This window comes from Chiloscyllium punctatum, chromosome 5 (assembly GCF_047496795.1).
Source record: "Chiloscyllium punctatum isolate Juve2018m chromosome 5, sChiPun1.3, whole genome shotgun sequence".
Classification (NCBI taxonomy): Eukaryota; Metazoa; Chordata; class Chondrichthyes; order Orectolobiformes; family Hemiscylliidae; genus Chiloscyllium; species Chiloscyllium punctatum.
The window spans coordinates 5,640,180-5,663,431 of NC_092743.1; the positions used below are offsets into that span (position 1 = coordinate 5,640,180).

General features: G+C 40.7%; 1 protein-coding gene across 6 annotated transcripts in view; it reads right to left on the bottom strand.

Annotated features, from left to right (window-relative positions):
* Positions 1–23,252, bottom strand: part of osbpl1a (oxysterol binding protein-like 1A) — a 204,730-nt gene that overhangs the window by 58,668 nt on the left and 122,810 nt on the right. For all 6 annotated transcript variants that reach the window (XM_072569698.1, XM_072569693.1, XM_072569696.1 and 3 more), the window contains exons 16-17: positions 20,307–20,469; positions 8,345–8,495 (exon numbers count right to left, since the gene is read on the bottom strand). In XM_072569698.1, coding sequence (XP_072425799.1) covers positions 8,345–8,495; positions 20,307–20,469 — 314 coding nt within the window. The remainder of the gene's footprint in view (positions 1–8,344; positions 8,496–20,306; positions 20,470–23,252) is intronic.

Below are 23,252 nucleotides of genomic sequence, written 5' to 3' on the forward strand. Positions count from 1 at the left end.
CATCCTAACTTGGAAATATATCGCCGTTCCTTCACTGTCGCTAGGTCAAAATCCTGGAATTTCCTCCCCAAGGGCATTGTGGATCACCTTACAGCATGTGGGCTGCAGGAGTTCAAGGTAGCATACTACAGTGGGACTTCGGAGAACTAGGAAGAAGGCTGAAAAGCAGGATGTCCAGGGTGGTTATCTCCGGTTTGCTTCCAGTTCCTCGGGCTGGTGAGACCAGAAACAGGGAGATAATGGACTTGAACGTGTGGCTGGGGAACTGGTGCAGGAAGCAAGGATTTAAATTCTTGGATCACTGGGGTATATTTTGTGGTAAGCATAAATTATACAAGAGAGACGGTTTGCACCTGAATAGGTTAGGGACCAGCATTCTGGCAGGCAGGTTTGTTACTGCAATACAGCTACGTTTAAACTAAGTAGCGGGGTGGAGGGGACAAACTGGATGTTTAAGAAGGAAATTGAAGGGAAAGTTAGAACAAGGGAAGTCAAGGAAGACAACTGTATCAATGAGGCAGAAAACTCCGAAAGGGATCATGCTGTAAGGTTGAGTGAAATAGGAGTTGATGGGAAGGGTGAGGGCAGTAACAAATTAAAAATACTATACATGAATGCACGAAGTATTAGAAATAAGATGGAGGAGCTTGAGATCTTTTGGAAATTGGCAGATACGATATTGTGGGGATAACTGAGACGTAGCTTCAAGTGGACAGGGCCTGGGAAATGAATATTCAAGGCTACACATGCTATCGTAAGGACAGACTGATGGGCAGAGGGGGTGGGGTGGCCATGTTGGTAAGGGAGGATATTCAGTCCCTTGCGCAGGGGGAACCTAGAATCAGGGGATGTAGAGTCAGTGTGGATAGAGCTGAGAAATTCTAAGGGTAAAAAGACCCTCTCGGGAGTTATCTACAGGCCCCCAAACAGTAGTCTGGATGTCGGATGCAAGTTGAATCAGGACCTGAAATTGGCTTGTCGCAAAGATGATACTACAGTTGTTATGGGGGATTTCAACATGCAGGTAGACTAGGAGAATCATGGCGGTATTGGACCTCAAGAAAGAGATTTTGTGGAGTGTCTCAGAGATGGATTCTTAGAGCAGCTGGTGCTGGAGCTGACCAGGGAGAAGGAAATTCTGGATCTGGTATTGTGCAATGAACCAGAATTGATCAGGGACCTCGAAGTGAAGGAGCCATTGGGAAGTAGTGACCACAATACAATAAGCTTCAATCTGCAATTTGAGAGGGAGAGGGTGCAATCAGAAGTGACAATATTTCTGTTGAATAAAGGGAACTATGGAGCTATGAGGGAGGAGCTGGCCAAAGTTCAATGGTGCAATACCTTAGCAGGGATGACAGTGGAGGAACGATGGCGGATATTTCTGTGTATAATGCAGAAGTTGCAGGATAAGTTCATTCCAAAAAAGGAAGATCGATCCTAGGAGGCGGCATGGGTGGCCGTGGCTGATGAGGGAAGTTAAGAAACATATAAAGTTAAAAGAGAAAAAGTATAACATAGCAAAGATAAGTGGGAAAATTGAATCCATTTAGGTAAAGGGGCAGTACAAAGATCTGGGTGTTCTTGTACACCAGTCAATGAAGGTAAGCATGCAGGTATAGCAGGTAGTGAAGAAGGCTAATAGCATGCTGGCCTTCATAACAAGTGGGATTGAGTATAGAAGCAAAGAGGTTCTTCTGCAGCTGTACAGGGCCCTGGTGTGGTCTCCAAATTTGAGGAAAGACATTCTGGCTATTGAGGGAGTGCAGTGTAGGTTCACGAGGTCAATTCCTGGAATGGTGGGACTACCTTACGCTGAAACACTGGAGTGACTGGACTTGTATACCCTTGTGTTTAGAAGGCTGAGAGGGCATCTGATTGAGGCATAAGATTATTAAAGGATTGGACACTCTGAAGGCAGGAAATATGTTTCCGCTGATGGGTGAGTGCCGAACCAGAAGACACAGCTTAAAAATACGGGGTAGACCATTTAGGACAGAGATAAAGAGAAATTTCTTCACCCAGAGAGTGGTTGCTGTGTGGAATGCTCTGCCCCAGAGGGCAGTGGAGGCACAGTCTCTGGATTCATTTAAGAAAGAACATTTAACATCGTGGGCCGAAGGGCCTGTTCTGTGCTGTATTATTCTGAAGAGTTGAATAGAGCTCTCAAGGATAGTGGAATCAAGGGTTATAGAGATAAGGCAGGAACAGGATACTGATTAAGGATGATCAGCCATGATCATATTGAATGGTGACGCAGGCTCGAAGGGCAGAATGGCCTACTCCTGCACCTATTGTTTATTGTAGATTATCTCTACCTTCTCAGGGACAACTAGGGACAGGCAGTAAATGCTGGCCAGACTGCAATGCACACATCCCACGAGTATCTTTTTTTGAAATTCATTTTCTCCACTCAATTTTTATACTTTCACTCCCATCCTCTTCTCAAACTGTCCATAAACTGGGTTTTGGGCCTCCTGTCCTATGTACCTTGATCTTCCAGGGCTTTTCTCCAGTTTGCAGAGATTCAGGCACATTCTCCTCATCCTTAGCACATGGTCCAATGCTTTCTGCAAGGATCAACGACCTTAGTTCTTGCCTCCAATTTACTCAGTTGGAATGTCCATGATCACCAGGAAGAGAAAAGGCTCAGTGCTGATTCTGGGCAAAATCCAACATTGATCTCAAAAATCACTCTCCCTGATACCGAGTATTCATCTTGCCTGAGCTTCCCTATACCTGCCCTTTAACAGTTAGATGTATTTCTCAGAAATCCCATGGATTCTAACACATCACCAGACGTTCTCCCTAGGTTTTCACTTCTAGGTCTTCTCTACTTTGATGAACACAACTTTCACATTGCACTTACCTTCCCCATATGGCTCCATCACTTGTCTCAAAAGATATGGCACATGTGGTGCTTCTTTAGTACATGACTCTGAACTGAACTCAGTCTATGGCCCATGCCTTGAAGATGTGTGATTGCAAGTTAACTCACAGGTAGTGTTTGCACTGGAATGCCTTTCTCTCCCTTCTAATACTAGATCTAAATGTTTTGCCTCCATGGCCTTGGAGGTTTCTCTCCTACATAACAAAACTGAGTAACTTGTTCAGGACCTGTACATTATGACATGCCCCCACTGGCATGTCATCCAGTCTTACTGCTTTGCTGCACTTCATTTTGTTTTGTGCTCTGATTTTTCCAGCTGAAATCTTGTTGTCATTTCTTTGCAGGGGCGTCCTCTGTTTTTCAGTTATTCTGATTGTCAAGTCTGAATATGCAATTTACCATCGGCTGAATTAGCAGATGGATTTTGTGATGTACCTCTTTATCAGTGTCATTTTTGGATTAGATAACTTCTTGGACTTTCTTCATTCATCAGCCAACTAAAATATTCACTTCGACTTCATCCTCTTTTACTGAGGTTACTTGATTGTGTGTATATTTTCTTAGGTAATCACAAGCAGCTGTTATTCTAAATACAAATTGTTGTCCTTTTATATCCAGACTTCCACATACTTTTGCCTTTTTCTACAGTTCTTGATCTTCTTTGAACCTTGACTGCTTGTTTCTTTTATAAATAATTCTTCTTTATGACAACACATATAAAATGTATTAATCTCATGTGAAGGTGTTGGATTTAAGTGTTGGAAAATAGCCCTCACCTCCCAAACATTAGAAGTTACCGATCTCAAAAATCTGACACTGATAATATCATATGCCTCCAGGTACCTGCTACTTCAACATACCACTGGTGTTCCCATGCCAACATATCTGTCACAGGTCTGCTGCAGTGGTCCAGTTAGCCTCAGCTCAAGCTTGAACAACATCTCATTTCCCAATTGGAGATCCTGCAGCCTGTAGGACTCAACAGAGTTCAATACCTTCAGAGCCTGATTCCATCCTTCCATATTTTTACCCACCCCACACCCGGTCCTGTTATGACAGTTTTTTAGCACAAATCACCCATTCTCACCTACTCCTAGGCCTATTATCACATTATATGGATTATTTTCACTGCAGCTCACCCATTCTTTCCTACTCTTAGCTCTTATTATCATTTTTATTCAGCTTTTCTCTGTTCTGGTCTGTTGTACATACCTCCTTGTTTACCTACCCGTTTCATACTTCTCCTGATGCTCCATCTCCACCTATTCATTCATCTCTCTGCCCACCCTCACCCCTCCCCCACCTAGTCTTGAGCATAAATACCAGTTTTCCCTAGCTGCTAACAGTTCTGAAGAAGAATCACTGGACTCAAAGTTAGCTCCCCTTTCTTGCCAAAGATGCTGCCAGACTTGCTGAGTTTTACCAATTTCTGTCTTTGCTTCATGAAGGTCTGTTCTATCAATGTCAACACATGAGAAATCAATGCCCAATCATGAATAAAAATGTGCCCAATCATCAATAGTGGTGCGAACAAAAGCAATCAGAGTGTGGTGAGATGGACACTTGCTTAAGGGTTACTTAAGTCAACAATCTGGAACCATCTTTACTGGCCAATAACTGACGCCCTCACTATGGGGGAACAAGAAAGTTTATCAAATGATTCATAAACCATCAGTAAACATATATCTAACTTTTACATCACAGTTAAACACAGCCATTCAGCAGGAAGAATCATCTTTGATTGCCATTTATGTCTGGTCACATGGGGATGTGACTGTTCAAAAGAATTACCAACAGTTCCCACTTCACATGGATTATGGCAACATTAACCATGAAACTGCAAAGACTGCTTTTTTGCGAGGGATTTCAGAGGATTTGCATCACAAAAGACTTCTAATGATCTTAAAGTTCTCAGTTGCAGACTAAGCTGCCAAGTGTTTCCAGCACTTTCCTTCATAAAGCAGAAACACATAAACACAGCTAATTCAATGTGCAGTATTATACAAGGGTACAGTTGCAACATGATGTCCCAATTCCCATACTCAATGTTCTAACCAAAGGCAAGTGTGCCAAACACCTTCACCACCCTGTCTGCCAGTGACTCCAATTTCAAGGAACTATGCACCTGCACCCCTAGGTGTCTTTGTTTGGCAAGACTCCCCAGCGTCCTACCATTAACTGTATAAATTCTGCTGTGGATTGCCTTATCAAAATGCACTACCTCACAAGTATGTAAATAATTTTAACCTGTTCATCCTCAGCAGCGACACTGATTTTTCTGTTGAATTCTGTAACACTACCTTAGTCCATTGCAGGATAATTCTACTAATACTTGGCATTTTTCTGTAGTTAAAAGATTCATGAAAATTGTGACCTGCTGCAAAAGCAGCAATTTGCAATTCTATAGCACCTCAAAAGCCACTTTGCAGTCACATTATTGATCAAAATCTGACACCAAGCCGAATAGTGATATGAATAGTGAAATGACTAGAAGTTAGTTAAAAGGAGAGAGAGAAGTGGAGATGGAGAGCAGCCTGGGGAGGGAACTCTCGATCTTAGGGCCCAGGCAGCCCAAGACATTCAGAAATGGGGACATTTAAGACCAGGGGTAAATTCGAAAAGCAAGGATGAAAATTTGGGAAGGCACCATGATATTATCCCACTCGCTTTCTACTGTCTACTGTTGAAGCTGGAGTAAAATGCTGCGCACACAGCGAGATCCTGATCTCAGGTAAGTGTACAGACTCTATGAAGTGAGTTTCAACTCAGCTTGAAATAAGTGTATTTAATTTGACAATTTTACTCAACACACAGAGAAAATGTTGGAGAAATTCACATCTTTTCAATGGTTTCCTCTTAAAATGAAGTGAGGTATACTGGGGGGCAAAAATCAGGGAGTTTAATTATGCATGCATTCATAGTATTCACAACCCAACAGCACTAAATTTTGAAATTAGGGACAAGATGTGGATACATTCTATATATTCTTGCACTCATAATTCACACGTTGTTCAACATACAAATTCATCAATAAGTAAACTGCTGACATTCTCATCTCATTAATGACTTCCCTGTGATGCAAAAAATACTGGTACAGTCTGTTCTGTTTGTACAGATTAGTATACTTCCCTAATTAAGTTAAGAGTCACACAACACCAGGTTATAGTCCATCAGCAGCTACCTGAAGGAGCAGCGCTCTGAAAGCTAGTGCCTCCAAATAAACCTGTTGGACTATAACCTGGTGTTGTGAGATTTTTAATTTACTAGATTAGAGTGGTGCTAGAAAAGCATAGCCGGTCAGGCAGCATCCGAGAAGCAGGAAAATCATCGTTTCGGGCAAAAGCCCTTCATCAGGACTGTCAGTCCTCACTTTTGCCTAGTTGATTTTTAACCTTGTCTGCCCCAGTCCAACACCGGCTCCTCCACATCATCCTTAATTAAGAGTGGAGCTGGAAAAAGCACAGCAGATCAAGCAGCAGCAGAGGAGGAGGGGAGTCAACCTTTCATCAGGACTGGGGGAAGGGGGCTATGAAATAAATGGAGTTGGGTGGGATAGCAATAGGTGGGTCTGACTCAGGATGTGGTCGAACAGCTTCAGGGCTAAGGAGATGACCAGGGAGTTGCAGTGGGAGACACGCACCCATCGCCATCCCACCCACCTTTCCCATAGCCCGTATCCCTTCCCTCTATTTATTTTGCAAAACCCTTCCCTCTCCCAGTCCTGATGAAAAGTTCCGACCTGAAACGTTAACCCGTCTCTTCCTCCGATGTTCCTTGACCTATTTTTTTTCCAGCTCCCCTGTTTACCCACTGTGATCTCCAGCATCTGCAGTTCTCACTACTTCCCTAATTAATACAAATAACAATTTTGCAAATAAAGAAAACAATTTCAACCCATTCGATTGCCAATCTGAAATTAAACTCTACCAGTAAGACTATATCCCTCATCCAAAATATTCTAGAGCAAGGAGCCAAGAAGCCTCAACATAATGGCTTACTGTTTAGCTTTTGTCCAATATAGTCCAAATGCAATCAATTAAATTTCTAATCTTTTAAGTTAAATATCAATACAATATCAAAAATAACCACAATACCAAACAATTAGGAGGTCATTCAATCACTAAGAGAATGAACACCATTGGTGATACTAGAGATCGGAGTATCTCTTACAGTTCATTAAAATTTAGATCTTACGATCGAATTCAGTTTTTCAAATGTGCCACAAGATAAAAACAAAAATGTTTCCACTTTTTTAATTCATTACATTTAAACATTTCTTTCTTTGCAGTTTGGTCAAAACATGACAAAATATTTGCAACTCAACTTGCTTATCTGGTCCATATGTCAAACACTCATTCATAAAATGAGTTAGTTTAAATGATTCCATACATATAGCATAAAATAAAATACATTGAGTCATACAGCCAGAAAAGTGGACCTTTGGGTCCAACTCATCCATACCAACCAAGTTCCCAAACAAAACTAGCTCCATTGGCCCGATTTTGGCCCATATCTCTGTAATCCTTTCCTATTCATGTACCTGTCCAAATGTCTTTTAGATGTTGTAATTGTACCTGCATCCACCACTTTCTCTGGCAGCTCATTCCACACGTAAACCACCCTATGTTAAAAAATTGTCCCTCAGATCCCTTTTAAATCTTTTTCCTCTCACTTTAAAATTACGTCCTCTAATTTGATCTCTCCTACCCTATGGAAAAGATGTTTGCTATTCACTTTATCTATGCCCCTCATGATTTTATAAATCTCTATAAGGTTGCCCTTCAGCCTCTCATGCTCCAGTGGAAAAAGATCCAGCCTATCAGCCTCTCTTTTATAACTCAAACCCTCCAAGTCCCAGCAACATCCTTGTTTATCTTTTCTGAATTCTCTCCAATTTAATATCATCCTTCCTATAGCAGGACAACCAGAGCTGTACAAAGAACTCCAGAAGTGGCCTCATTGAAGTCCTGGACAACTTCAACAAGCCTAAATAAAGATTAATGTAACTTTGTATAAATGCTGCTGAACTGCTATAATGCAGCTTATCACCATTGTTTCAAGGGCTGAGGGAGGAATAAATGCTGTTATAGCCATTAACTCTGAATGTTAAAAATACAATGATACCTAGAGTACAAACATTTCACAACTTTAATCAAAATCCTACATATGCAATGTTTTTGACAGTCCTTTTTCAAAAAGCACTTCCTTAATATTTACAATACATGGTTAACACATTTTCTAAATGTTTTGATAAGTGCTTTACAAACTGGAAACTTAATAGAGAACCTAAATCATGTTACCATCCACAAATCAGAAAATAAAATCCAGTTTTGTCAACACCTTTATTCAATTACTGTACTCTGTGCTAAGTCGTGAATGGTTTGATTGGGAGCTCTGGGTACAGTTAAGTTATATTTTACAAACAATGCTCTTGCCTCTGGTTTCTTGGCTCACCTGTACTTTGTGATTCCATTGGCTTGTGGCAGATGCTTTTCCTGCTCGGACATACTTGACCTCTCACAATTGCTGCAGTTCAAAGGCTCGTCCTCTGCTGACTGGCTTGTTACAGTTTCAAATCCACTCAGAGAGTCCACAGAGTCAGAATCTGCATTCAGAAACAAACCATGTTAATGCAGCTGTGTGGTCTTGCTTTGAAATGTATTCTAACAACTGATACCATTCACTCTGCACCAAGCTCTGAAACCTGACTCTGTACAGTATTGTTTACAGAATCCTTCTGGTGATAGTCTAAATTTACATTGAACCTGACTTGCATATGGCCATTCTCAAAAACAGTGCTGAAGATTTATTCAAACGTAACCAAACCACGGTGAGCAAAATACTTCATCGGCCCCCTTCCTTTGACATTACATGTAACACAAACGCACAGACCAGTTTTAAATCTTGTCATTGCACTTTGTGGAACTGAAGATCTGTGTGACAGGCCTTATTACAGACTAAATATTTGTTGTACATGTTTTACATTTAGAAAGATCACAAGAACAGTAAATGTCAGCATTGTCAGTTTACAATAATGATTTTCACCAACAGTACCAGATCATTAAAGTCACGCATTTGCTGCAGAATACAAAATGCCTCATGCTCATGAATTTTAAGTGAGAATGGTTGACGTCAATGGAATCCAAAGCCAACTGCTTCAGCTGAGCCAGCTTTGCAATGAACTTCCACTGATCTTATTCACAGGTCAGCCAATTCTACAATGTTGAGGCAATAATGTACTTTAAAAAAGCAAATTATTGAAAATAAAGAAAAATAATTTGATGGTCTCATTTTCAAACTGTTCCCCTAAAAATAGCTAGGAAAGATAGGCAAAATTAGTGAACAAAAACCTTTTTTGGTATTGCTGTTAGTGGGTAAATAGGTCAAGGAACATAAATTGGTTTTAAGCTTGCCATTGCAAATTAGTTGGGAGAAAAAAAAACAGATTCACGTTAGTCTGCTGGAATAATAATAAGCAATAGATCATGAACAGTGTGTTATTGACGTGATCTAAGCCCAACGGATGCAGTAACTCTGATCACAAACTCAATGTCCAATATCTCCTTTCTGCAAAATGGCCCTATAGCATTAAAAATACCAGTTCTGACAATCTACACAAAACACTCATAATATTTCAATTTTCTCACTCCACTAGGTTTAGCTCAGCTGCAGGAACAGCACATTATTTTCCACTTAGGTACTTTACAACCTTCAGGATTCGACACTCAGTTTCAAAAACTTTGGATCAGAAACTCTGGCCTCCATTTTGATGTTCCACTGTTTTGTTTACTTGGATTTAACTCTCAGAGTATTCTGCTGTTAGCACCTTCCATTAACACCTATTTTTCATCTAGGTTTCTCTACTACTTTGCCTTTTGCTGCAGGCACTTTACCATCCGCTCTAGCTTCTTCTCTCCTATACCATGAAAACTATCACTTTTTCAGCCCCCCCTCAGTTCCAAAAGAAGAGTTACATTACACTGGAAATATTAACTGTTCCTCCTTGCACAGATGCAGCCAGACCAGCTGAGTTGCCTCGCATTTTCTATTAATACTTTTTTTCCCTCAGCATCCACTCTATTTTGCTTTAATGCCAGTGTTTACACCATTGCTAACTTGCAAATGTTTTACTGGGTTGTTTTGTGGCACGGGTTGTCAATGTGATTCTAGATATCAGAGTGCCTCTGAAACGTACTTAAAACTATAAATGCTTGAACAGAATACATCAACAGGAGCTGGGAATTCATCCGAGGTGAAGACACCAGCATCTGCTTCAGGGATTATAGTTTACAAGGTGCAGGATGGAAACTACTTCCACAATATGTCTATCTCTCACAATACACAGAACTTCTCATCATGAAACGCTCTAGTGAAGCCAGATACAGGAGAGAAGAACAAGGAAGAGAAAACTATAACGAGGAGGAGACTGCATGCACGAAAGCAAGTGAAAGCAAAATCTGCAGTGAAAGCTATTTGCACGGATTTCCAATGTTAAGTGAGTAAAGATGCTTCTGAGAATTACTTTTTTTTCCATGTTTGTTACAGGAGGATTTAGGTCTATTGCCTGAGGTTAGTACAAGTTGGCAGATAAAAGCATACTTCTATAAATTATTTAAATCTAGCTTGCCATTTCTCCATTTCTATTCAAATTCTCTTTGGATTATTTTTCTCCTTTAATATCTTTTCTCCCTATATTTTTTCTACCTTTTGGAATTCCATCTCCAATTACCTGAACAGCAACTCAAAGTTCACCGATTTATCCATTGTTCCACCTGGACTACCTGCCTCTTGGGTATTTCCCCTGAATTCAACTGCTTCAATATTAAATCTATGATGCCTGCATCCCCAGCTCACTCCAAATTCAGTTAGCTGGCTAACGCTGCTGGTGTAGCTTTACCCACTGTATCAGAGAAACTTCTGACACTTGCAAAAAGTCTTTAATAATTTTTGGTGCTATGTTAAATCTGCATTAGAACTTGGGACCAGATTACCTTAAAGCACATCAAAATCCAATTTCAGACCTACATTGTCTGTGTTTCAAGATCCCAGATGAACCCCCAATTGTGTTACAATGCAGCAATAGCAAGCCAAATCAAAACAGCCTCACTACCATTGGATTCACAACTGTGAAATGAAAACATTCAAATTAAAACCTTCAAATGTGCACAATTGTTCCTGACCAGACGTGATGAACAATAGACCTTAGACACCAACTTTATAACATAAACAAAAAATAATAATTTATAAATATTCTAACTTTCACAGACCACAGATAAACAAGGCAATCTAATTAATATATATGATCAAAACGCAATCATCTTTGATCATTAAATCTCCATTCGACACCAACAGGGATTTTTTTTTAATTAAAAGAATTGCAATTTGCTAGTTTGATAATCGTCTCATTGACAAAGACCAGGCCTTCATGAAATCCTTAGGTAGCATTATAGGAACACAGAATGGAATATCTTGCTTGAACTCTGAAGTCACCAGTAATGTAAACAATTATAGCAATCCTCTGAAGACTTCTACTTATTTCTGAAAAACAGGTCCTTTTGTCAGAACGTCAACAAGTTGATAACTGAAGAGAAATGAGAGAGTGCAAAACCAAAATAAAAGTCTGGAAACCTTCCTGAGAAAAGTGCCTCCTGCCCAAACCCAGTCAGCCACATTGACTATTTTCTCTTGTAGTCGAGAGTGTGGGTGCTGGAAAAGCACAGGTCAGGCACCATCCAAGGAACAGGAGAATTGACGTTTCGGGCAAAAGCCCTTCATCAGGATGCTGCCTGACCTGTGTTTTTCCAGCACCACGCTCTCAACTCTAATCTCCAGCATCTCCAGTCCTCACTTACTCCCTGTTTTCTCTTGTATTTTCAACATGTTCTGTGGTTGGCTGGCAAGTACCAGTATTTCCTTGATTGACCAATTCAACATCCAATCAGTCCTGAGCAATAGCATCATCTATTGTCTCAAGTATCTTTAGAGCTATAATTAATCTATATTATCTTTCCAGGACAGTTTTCAACAGCAAATATCTGTCTTTTGCTCCCAGCTTTTCTTTATTAAAAACAAACTGCTGGTCAAAGTTCAATTCCCAGTCCCAAACCAGAAATGAGGAAAACAAAACAAAAGTAATAGCAGTCTCAGCACTGAGTGCATATGGGGATAATGGGTGAACAGGCTTATTGCCCATAAGGATACAGACAGCAGTTTTATGTGAACTTAAGTTGATGTAGAACGGACCTTCTGAGTTTCTCCAGCATTCTGTTTGCTTCAAATTTCCAGTATCTGCAGCTATTGCTTTTTCTCCATCCTTATCAAGTAATGAAAATCAAAGGTCTTTGAGTATCACATGAAGTGTTACTCTATTTTTGTCTTGTTTATGGTGCAGTTTGATTTAGTATACATGGAAATGGCATATGATCCAGATCACCAGGCTGCTGGAAGTGTGGATTATAAAATGCAAATTAGATTAGATCCCATCACACGATGTAATTCCAATTTCATTACTCAACTTCTGGAAAGTAATCGATTTTATATAATGGGTAGCTGTCGTGCTTACCTGATTCAGTCTTTCAGTTCTTGTGCTGCTATTTTAGTTTAAGTATGGATATATTTTTCAATTTAATTCCACATTATTTAATATAAATTCCACGTCAGGGTAATATGGTTGGGGGCACATTGTGTGAAAATGTGACATGCTAACAGTATAAAAGTACACAGAACAACTATTAAGTGCATTATAGATAACCTTCCTTTAAAAGATTAAGCTAATTGGTTTGTCACTTTCCTTCTGATTGTTAAGACAATCTCTAATCGGATTAGTTAATTTGCCTCCATCTCTCCACAGATGATCCATTTTCATTAACCTATTTTTCTATCAACCTGTTCAGAATGTTATAACATATCTAAAGCAGGTGGGACTTAAACCAAAGCCTTGAACATGGGCCTCCTGGTCCAGGGTAACAGATACTACCACTCAAATTTAAGTCATCTACAATAACTGTTCCACTTGTGCTCTTCTGCTGGAGTCACCACAAAAATTCTCATTCACTTGCAGAGGCACTAACAATGATGCACATTACCAAGAGCTGACTAATCACCTTAAACTCAGCAAATCATGAGCTGATTGCTTGGTTCTACTCAAACAGAGATGATGGGGAAAAGCCAAGTGGAATGGAGGGTTATTAGATCAGCCAGGATTTCATTGAATGGAGGAGCAGATTTGAAGGGCTTAATGTTCTCCTTCTACTCTGATGCCTTATGGGTTTGGGGATTTATATTTGCTATATGATAAAAACTCCAATTTTTCAATCTATCTCAATCCCACAAGCAAACTACTGAAAGCGAGATGATAGGGGCAAATGGACTAGTGGTAATGGCCTGTGCACTAGTTTTTTTTTAAACTTATTCATTTTGTGGGATGTGGGCATCACTGGCTGGGTCAGCATTTATTGCCAGTCCCTAGTTGCCCTTGAGGTGGTGAGGTGAGGTGTCTTTTTGAACCACTGCAGTCCACCTGCTGTAGGTTGATCCACAATGCCTTTAGGGATAGAATTCCAGGATTTTGACCCAGCAACAGTGAAGGAGTACAGATATATTTCCAAGTCAGGATGAAGAATGACTTGGAGGGGAATGTTTGCAGAGAGTGGTGTTCCCATGTGTCTGCTGCCCTTGTCCTTCTAGATAGAAGTGGTCATGGTTTGGAAGGTGCTATCGGAGGATCATTGTGAATTTGTCGATAGGACACACTGCTACTACTGAGTGTGTGGTGGAGGGAGTGGATCCTTGTGGATGAGGTGCCAATCAAGTGGGCTGCTTTGTCCTGGATGGCGTCAAGTTTCTTGAGCGTTGTTGGAGCTGCACTCATCCAGGTAAGTGAGGAATATTCCTGATGAAGAGCTTATGCTTAAAATGTTTCCTCTCCTGCTCCTCGGATGCTGTCTGACCAGCTGTACTTTTCTAGCACTGACTCTGACAGTATTCCATCACACTTTTGACTTGTGCCTTGCAGATGGTGGACAGTCTTTGGGGAAGCTGAGGAGCTCCTGCAGAGATGGCTTGGAGTTGAGATACTGACCCCAACAACCATGACCACCTTTTCTTTGTGTCTGGTAAGCCTCCAACCACCGGAGTTTGCCCTCGAATACCTATTGAGTCCAGTTTTGCCAAGGTCCCTTGATGCCACAGTCTGTCTGTCGAATGCAGCCTTGATGTCAAGGGCTGTCACTCTCCCCTCACCTCTGGAATTCAGCTCTTTTATCCATGCCTGAACCAAGGCTGTAATGAGGTCACAAGCTGTCGAGACACAGGCAATATTCTTGGGACCTGGGCTTGAAACCACCACAGCAGATTGTTGAATTTGAAATTTGAATTTGAATTCAAATTCAAAAGAAATCTGAAATTAAGATGACGATTAAACCATTGTCAATTGTTGTAAAAGCCAAGGTGGATCATGAATATCCTTCATCAAAGATAACTGCCATCCTTATCCAATCTGGCCAAATGTGATTCCAGTCCCATAGCAATGTGGTTGACTCTCAACCTTCTCTGGGTAATTGGGGGAGAGCAATGAAAGCTGGCGTAGCCAACAACACTCATGTCCTGCGAATGCATAACAAAATGAAATGTTTATCCTCAGTGGGAATGGTTTCTGAGCACTGCTTTTACTTAATCAGGAAGATGACATCCAATTTTACCTCGAGTAGGAGAGGGTCATATTTAGGTAGGTAAAAACAATGACTGCAGATGCTGAAAACCAAATACTGGATTAGTGGTGCTGGAAGAGCACAACAGTTCAGGCAGCATCCAACGAGCAGCGAAATCGACGGTTCGGTTATTCCTGATGAAGGGCTTTTGCCCGAAACGTCGATTTCGCTGCTCATTGGATGCTGCTTGAACTGCTGTGCTCTTCCAGCAACACTAATCCAGTAGAGGGTCATATTTAGTTAATTTTATTCTGATGGGGGAGGGGTACTTCATGGTTTGCATCCAATAGATGAGAATGGCAAGGGGAAATACAGCAGGCTATGGAGTTAGGGATGCCTACGTTCTACTTTTGTCATGGGGCAACTTGAATTCTGTTTTTTTGTGCAAGTGGGCACTAGAAATAGACAATATCACACTATCTGTGCAGTACAAGACAGCAAGTCAGGCAGCATATGAGGAGCAGGAGAAATCAACGTTTCAGGCTGGAGTCCTCAATCAGGAAAAGTCGATTCTCCTGCTCCTTGGATGCTGCCTGATCTGCTGTGCTCGACTCTGATCTCCAGCATCTGCAGATTTCACTTTCTCCCAGTACAAGATAGGGGCAATGGGGACAACTGTTAAGTTGCTGGTGTCTTTTGGAGCAGGTAGCTTTTTTCAGGCTCATTCTGAGCATTTAGCAGAAAGTGAGGACTGCAGATGCTGGAGATCATAGTTAGCAGTTTTTTTTTTTTAGAGATTTAGCAGTTTTTAAATGTAGCACAATTTTCTTTCCTATTCCGTAGAATGCTTCATAATTGACTTGCTTCTGCAAGTTGGACTGCAACTGTAATTTTGATTCTTAAGCTTTTTCCAGCCACCTTGTCAGTCGTATAGGAAATACAGGATAGTTAAATAATCTGTGTCACTCCATTGGCAAATGGTCACGATTATTTTACCACTCATTTCTTAAGTTTCATTCTTTCATTCAGTTTTAAATTTCTCATTAGATCTTGTAAACAATTTTTGGACTTTTATTGGTGTTTTTCTAAAGCCAGATTAGTAACCTTTCCTGTAGATGACCATGTCATGCAGCAGTCTGTAGCTCATAATGCCAGCAAGTTATGCAGTACCTTTGGAATGTTCGTCAACTTTAAAAAAAAATCAAAAAAGTGAAGCAAACAGATGATAGCAACACAATGAATTAATTCACAGTAAATACACTAGCCAAATTATTGAAAACAATAAATGCATTTCAAAGTGATTAATTCATAGTTAACTCTTAAATGTGTGGTTACACTTTCCACTTCGTGCTTTCCAAATATAGAAGTTGAAACTGTTTGATCTCACTCGCTGAAATCAATGTTTGAATTATTAAATGTGCTGAGTTTTGCAGTACAAATAATGGTGACACTCTCAGCCCCACTGTTATTAAGGAGCAAATCAGACAGCAACTTCAGGAAGCTATACATATACTGTTAAAAACAGAAAGCTGCTGTCTGTCTTCTCTGATCCTCCACACATTTCACAAAGCCTCCTGCTCTCATATGTAGCATCCAAACATTTAAAAAACCAAAGTCGTGATACCTATCACTAGCTGTTCAGAGAAAGTTACAACTTGTCAAACATATAACAGGCATTGGATACAGGATTGGCTGGCCCATAGAAGACAGAGGGTGGTATCAGATGGAAAGTATTCAGTCTGGAGCTCGGTGACCAGTGGTGTTCCACAGGGATAGGTTCTAAAATCTCCGCTCTTTGTGATTTTTATAAATAACTTGGATGAGGAAGTGGAAGGGTTGGTAAGTAAGCTTGCCAATGACACGAAGGTTGGAGGAGTTGTGGATAGTGTGGAGGGCTGTTGTAGTTTGCACCAGGACATTGACAGGATACAGAACTGGGCTGATAAGTGTCGGATGGAGTTCAACCTAAAAAACGTGTGAAGTCATTCACCTTGGAAGATCGAATTTGAATGAAGAATACAGGGTTAAAGGCAGGATTCTTGGCAGTGTGGAGGAATAGAGGAATCTTGGGGTCCAGAGGAGATTTACCAGAATGCGGCCTGGACTGGAGGTCATGTCTTATAAAGGTAGGTTGAGAAAGTTAGGGTTTTTTCTCATTGGAGCAAAGAAGGATAGAGTGGATAGCCAGAGACTTTTTCCCAGAGCGGAAATGTCTGTCACAAGGGGGAATAATTTTAAGATAATTGGAGGAAGATTTAGGGGAGATATCAGAGGGAGGTTCTATACACAGAGTATGGTGGGTGCGTGGAATGCACTGCCGGCGGTGGTAGTAGAGCCAGATACATTAGGGACATGTAAGCAACACATAGAAGATAGTCTTCATTGCACTATGTAGGTTAGTCTGATCCTAGAGTAGGTTAAAGGCCAGCACAACATCAAGGGCCGAAGGGCCTGTACTGTGCTATGTTCCCTGCTCCAACATAGTGAGATCATGGTTAATTTGGTAAAAATTCAGTCCAACTTTGCCTTGTGTAAGTTCAATAACCCAACCTCATTTTCTTTCTCTAGGAAAAAAAAACACCATCCACAAATGATCCTTGGAGAGATAAGAAATCACAACTCTATCTTTTAGAGGACCATCTCAATCTCAAATTGTGTCTAGTCCACCTCACAAGAGATAAATCCACCTTGTATTCTACCTTGTCAAATACCCTCCGCTTTTATCCATTTCAATAAGATTACCAAATCAAGCAGTGATTCAAGAAACTGGCTCATCACCACATTCTTGAAGTTAAATAGGGTACAGGCAACACATGCTTTCACATCTAATGAAAGAACAAGGTTTAAAAAGCACACTCATGAACCTATTCCATTCCATTCCAAATGAGAATACGACAGGCAATTCCCTGGAACCTGTGCTTAAGGGCTGACTTGACAAAATGTTTCATTATCACAGGAAGCCTCTAACACTTCAGATTTATTTTCACATTATACAACTTATTTCCTGGCGGTCAGGTAAACCAGAATACCAGCATCACATGTATTTCATGTAGTCTAGAGGCATCAGCTTGTATGTAACTGGCTGAAATACATAGATGATGAGGTCCCATATTTGACAGTTTCTCCATTATGGGGAATAAGAGCAAGTCTTAATGGTTAGGAAAGGGAAGTCAGGGCAAAAGATTGGCCGGATGATCTTGATAAGTTGCTGGAAAGGTCAGTATTTGTCGCTAATCCCTCATTGTGATGTTGTGAGGCCATTTCAGAAGGTAGTTAACAGTCAACCACAATGCTGTAGATCAGTGCTCATACACACATGCTGAATCAGGTAAGGATGGCAGATTTCCTTCTCTAAAGAATATCAGTGAACTAGATGGGCTTTTACAATAATCAAAGGTTGTCTTATGGTCACCATTACTAAAACTATGTTCTGTTCATAGAATTTATAGCAAACTTTATGAATAGAATTTAAATTCCACTAGCTGCCACAGTGGGATTTGACCCCACATTCCCAACTCATTAGCCTGGGCCTTTACAGTAACATTACCACACACCACCATTTCTCTCAAGCTTGTTTTAAAACTTTGTGGATTACGAGTGAATTAGGAATTCAAGCTCCACACCAGATTTTAAGTCTGTAATCCAAGCTAATATACCAGTACTTCACAATGTGACTTTCAGCATCACAGCAATCTACTTGGAAATTCTTTTCCTCAACCTCTCCAGAGTTACTACATCTTACTTTCTTTCTAAAGTACATCACAGCCAATCCAGTCCATCAATAACTCTACAACTTGGTAAAAATGCTTTGGAACTTTTCTACTCAAAAGACAAACCTCCCAAACTCTCATTCTGCATTTTTTACAGCCTTGACTTGCAAAGTTACCAAACAGTGGAGGTTATTTCATTATACCATCTTAATTTTGGACACCACCTTAATCAGTCCTACTCTTAAATCATCTACCACCTTTTTAATCATAAACCACCACCCCCCCGCCCCCGCCCCGCCCACCACAGCTTCCCCTCTGGCATTGTCTTTTATGTGCTCTGTATGACCGGAATCTCCTTCCTCTCCGCATCCAATATTAGAGAGAATATTTTAGCAACAGCCTATCCTTAGACTACCATAGCTTTAGCATTACCTCTGATTATATTCTGCATACACTTGGTTACAAGTTCAACTTCCAGTGACATCAGGCACTCACTAGTGGGACGATTATCTTTCTTTTATGGATTGGGCTTGGGACGCATTTTACCTACCCGCAAGATACGTATGTAAATCAGTGCAAAGCTATCCCATCATGACTGGCCTAAATATTTCATTTTTTGCATGAATATTTCTTCAGCCTTTCCAAAGAGAGTGGAAGCAAACATTTGAAAGGACAATGCTCAGTATCAATCAGTACATTTATTTATTTTACAGTGAGTCAAAATGCAGACTGGCACTCAGGACAACACTTCCATTTAACTCAGTTTGTACAATGTGCCTTTGTATAATTTTCTGCTTCTTTCACAGCTTTTATTTCCATCCACCTGCAGCTCATCTCTCTGCTCACAAAGAATTCAAAGATACTCTGGTATAACAGATGTGATCTGTTCACCCGGATGATGTAGACAGATTAACGAGCTGATTGGAAGAATGGTTATATTACAGGAAGCAGCCCTTTGTGTCCCTGCCAGCTCTTGGCAAGGAATATCAGCAATTCCAACCCCCTCCCTCCACCCCCTTTATCCAATAGCACTCTTTCTCTTCACAGTTTTTTTAAAAAAATCCCTTTGAAAATTGGGATTGAATCTACCTCCATCGTACTCTTTTTAAGAGTACATTCCTTGCTGCAGAGACAGTTGCTTTGTCACTAGGTAGTAATCTCAAGTCCCAAGGTAATATTTTGGGCTCACGAGTTCAAACCCAACTATATCAGCTGACAGAATTTAAATTCAATTCCTCTTCATAATTTCTTGAAAGTGGAGTCACAGGTAGACGGGATAGTGAAAAAGGCATTTGATACACTTGCCTTTATTGGTCATTACACTGAGTACAGGAGTTGGGAGATCATGTTGCGGCTCTACAGGACATTGGTTAGGCCACTTTTGAAATACTGTGTGCAATTCTGGTCTCCCTGTTAAAGGATGGATGTTGTGAAACTTGAAAGGGTTCAGAAAAAATTTACAAGGATAAGGGTTGGAGAGTTTAAGTTATAGGGTGAGGCTGGGGCTGTTTTCCCTGAAGCATCAGAGGCTGAGGGGTGACCTTATAGAAATTTATAAAATCATGAGGGACATGGATAGGATAAATGGACAAGTTCTTTTCCCTAGGATGGGAGAGTCCAAAACTAGAGGGCATAGGTTTAAGATGAGAGAGGAAAGATTTAAAAAAGGGACCTAAGGGGTAACGTTTTCATGTAGAGGGTGGTGCATGTATGGAATGAGCTCTAAAGGAAGTGGTGGAGGCTGGTACAATTACAGCATTTAAAAAGGCATCTGGGTGCCTATGAATAGGAAGGGTTGAGAGAGAAATGGGTCAAAAGCTGACAAATGGGAGTAGATTAATTTATGATATCTTGTCGGCATGGATGAGTTGGATGGAAGGGTCTGTTTCTGTGCTGTACATCTTTATGACTCGATAATTGACTTTTAAGGAAGGAACTATTTTCAGTTGACTGCACCCGATTGACTCCGAACAGCCCTATGAATGGCCTAGCAAGCCACTCAGCTCAAGGGCAGCAGCACCATCATCTCATGAATCAATAGAAAAAAAATTCACTGACCTGAAAGAGCATCGTAGAATTCATCATCACTCAATACGCTCTGGGGAGGGGACCCTTTGACTAAAGATTGTTCAAGTTCATGATGTTCACAGGCCAGAGTTTGCAAAGCTTCTGAAAGTATTTTGTTTTTCTCTTGCTCCTGCTCTAATCGCAGATTACGCACCTGGAAAAAGAAAATGGAGTGCAAAAAATATGAGTGGTGGAGAGAAGGGGACAATGAGGGAAGTAGAGACAATAAGGGGAGTGGAAACAAAGATCAGGAGAGAGAAAAGAAGAATTTATGAAACAGTTGGTAACCAAAGGATTTGGATTTAACAAAACTGGCAACAGAACCAAATGTGACATGAGGAGATTATAAACAGCAATTTAGGATGATCAAACAGCCACACTGTCACATTGCATAATTTAATGGCAGAAGGGACAAGGTAAAGAAAAACAAGCAAAAGTTAGTGGGAACCAAATAAGAAGGATGGAAAGATGAAAGCAATGAAAAAAAATTAACTTTCACAATCAGAAAATTAGGAGTCAAATCAACACAGGAATAATCCAAGAATTGAGTGCCATGAAGAAAAATATAAATGGTATTTGCAAAATTCCCAAGCTTAATATTCACTTTTGAATTTTAATAGTTCAAATGCCACTGGAGGAGACGCAAGCACAATAATTATGGCTGACATCCCACAGCATTAAGGAATGAGTGCTACACTGTCAGAAGTGTTGTTTTTCAAATCAAGCATTAAACCAAGGGCTCATCAGCTCTCTCAAGTGAACAAAAATGATCCTAAGGCACTATTATTAAGAGGAGAAGGGAGAGTTCAGGAGCCTGGTGTCCTGACCAATACTTACTTCGATTTCAGCAATGGCAAATTTCTGACAGATATGGAAAGTAACTGCGCAACTGATTTACCACAGTGGGCTGTCAAGGCTGGGTCATTAAGATGTAGGACAGAAGTAGGCCATTCAGTCCAATCAGATTGCTCTTCCATTCAATGTTATTATGGCTGATCTGGTAATCCACAACTCCACCTTCCTGCCTTTTCCTCATAACCCTTGATTCTCCTTACTGATTAAAAATCTGTCCATCTCAGTCTTGAAAATACTTAAGAACCCAGTCTCGATTGTGTGGTGCTGGAAAAGCACAGCAGGTCAGGCAGCATCAGAGCAGCAGCAGAAGCGATGTTTTGGGCATAAGCCCTTCATCCTGATGAAAGGCTTATACCGAAATGTCACTTCAACTCTCAACTCTGATTTCCAGACATCACTTTCACCAAGAACCCAGCCTCAACTGCCCTCTGTGGAAAAGAATCTCAGATTCACTACCCACTGAGAGAAGAAATTCCTCATCTGTCAGAACAGGGTCACCTCTCATTCTTCTGCACTCCAATAAGTATAGGCCTCTCCTCACAAGACAGTCCCTCCATATATGGAATCAATCTAGTTAACCTTCTCTGAACTCCTGCCAATGTCAGTATATCTTTCCTTAGACAAAGGGGATTAAAACTATTCACAGTATTCCAGCTGAGATCTGATCAGTGCCTTGTATAATTTTAGCAAGACCTCTCCACTTTTGTACTGCATTCCTTTTGAAATAAAGGACAAAGTTCCATTTGTCTTTCATATTACATGATGAACTTGGATGCCAGTTTCATATGATTTTTGGATAAGGATTGCTAAATCACTCAGTGCCATTGCTTTCTGCAGATTTTCTCCATTTAAACAATACTCATCTCCTCTATGCTGCCCGTAAAAGTGTGTTACCTCCCATTTTCCCCACATTAAGAAACAAGACATAAGAGCAGAATTAGGCCATTCAGCCCCTCAAGTTGTCTTTGCCATTTGACCATGGCTGATATGTTTCTCAACCCCATTCTCCTGCCTTCTCCCTGTAACCCTTGCCTATTCATCTGTCTTAAAGACGCTCAATGACTTGGACTTCCCGCGTAGATGTGACAGTCAAGGCGGCACAATAATTCATTTTCTTCCACTGGAGGCTCAGGAAATTTGGCATATTCATAAGCATCCTCATCAACTTTTACCAAATCACCATTTAAAGCATACTGTCCAGGTGCGTAACAGCCTGGTACGGCAACCCCTCTGCCCAGGACTGTAAGAAACTACAAAAGGTTGTGTGCACAGCCAAACCATCACAGATACCATACTATCATCCATTTATACAGCTTGTTGCCATAGAAAGGCTGCCAACAAAGACCCATCGTACCCCAGTAATGCTCTCCTAGAATCATTTCCGGATACAGAAACTTGAACACATGCAGCAGCAGGTTCAGGAAGAACTTCCTCCTGGCCTTTCTAAGAATGAGGAATGGACTCTCTAGCCTCAAATAATGCTGATCTTGCTAATGTTGATCTTGCCTAGGGCATGCCCTATGCGACATAACCTGTGTGTCTCTAAGTTTTGTTTTCACCCTATGATCTGTATGTCCTTGCTGCCAATACTACTCATTAACTAAACTTTTCACTGTACTTAAGTGCACGTGACAATAAATAAATCAAATGGCTTGCCTTTTATTTGGGCAAAGGGAAAAAGATTGAAAATGGAGAGAAGTCAATGATCTAATTGAATTGTTGAAAGGACTCTATGACTGAATGGCCTGCTCCTGTCACACCGATCTACAGATTATTATGAAGCATTACCGAGTAATCCATAGTGCAGTATGATGTTTCTACCACTAGATGGCACAGTAACAAGGAACAACACAAGGTCATGAGGCCTAATGGGTATAAATATTGTGGATAGACAAGCAGGAGGTTGGAAGAACACAGCAAGCCAAGCAACATCAGGAGGTGGAGGCCAGAAATCGAAAGTATAAAACAGAAATGGCAGCTACCACTCAGTGGAATCAGAAGAACTACAGTGATTGAAGGTGATGGATCAACAGTATCTCTTCCAGCAGAAGCAGGAATGGATGAAGTAAATGCTGGCCCTGC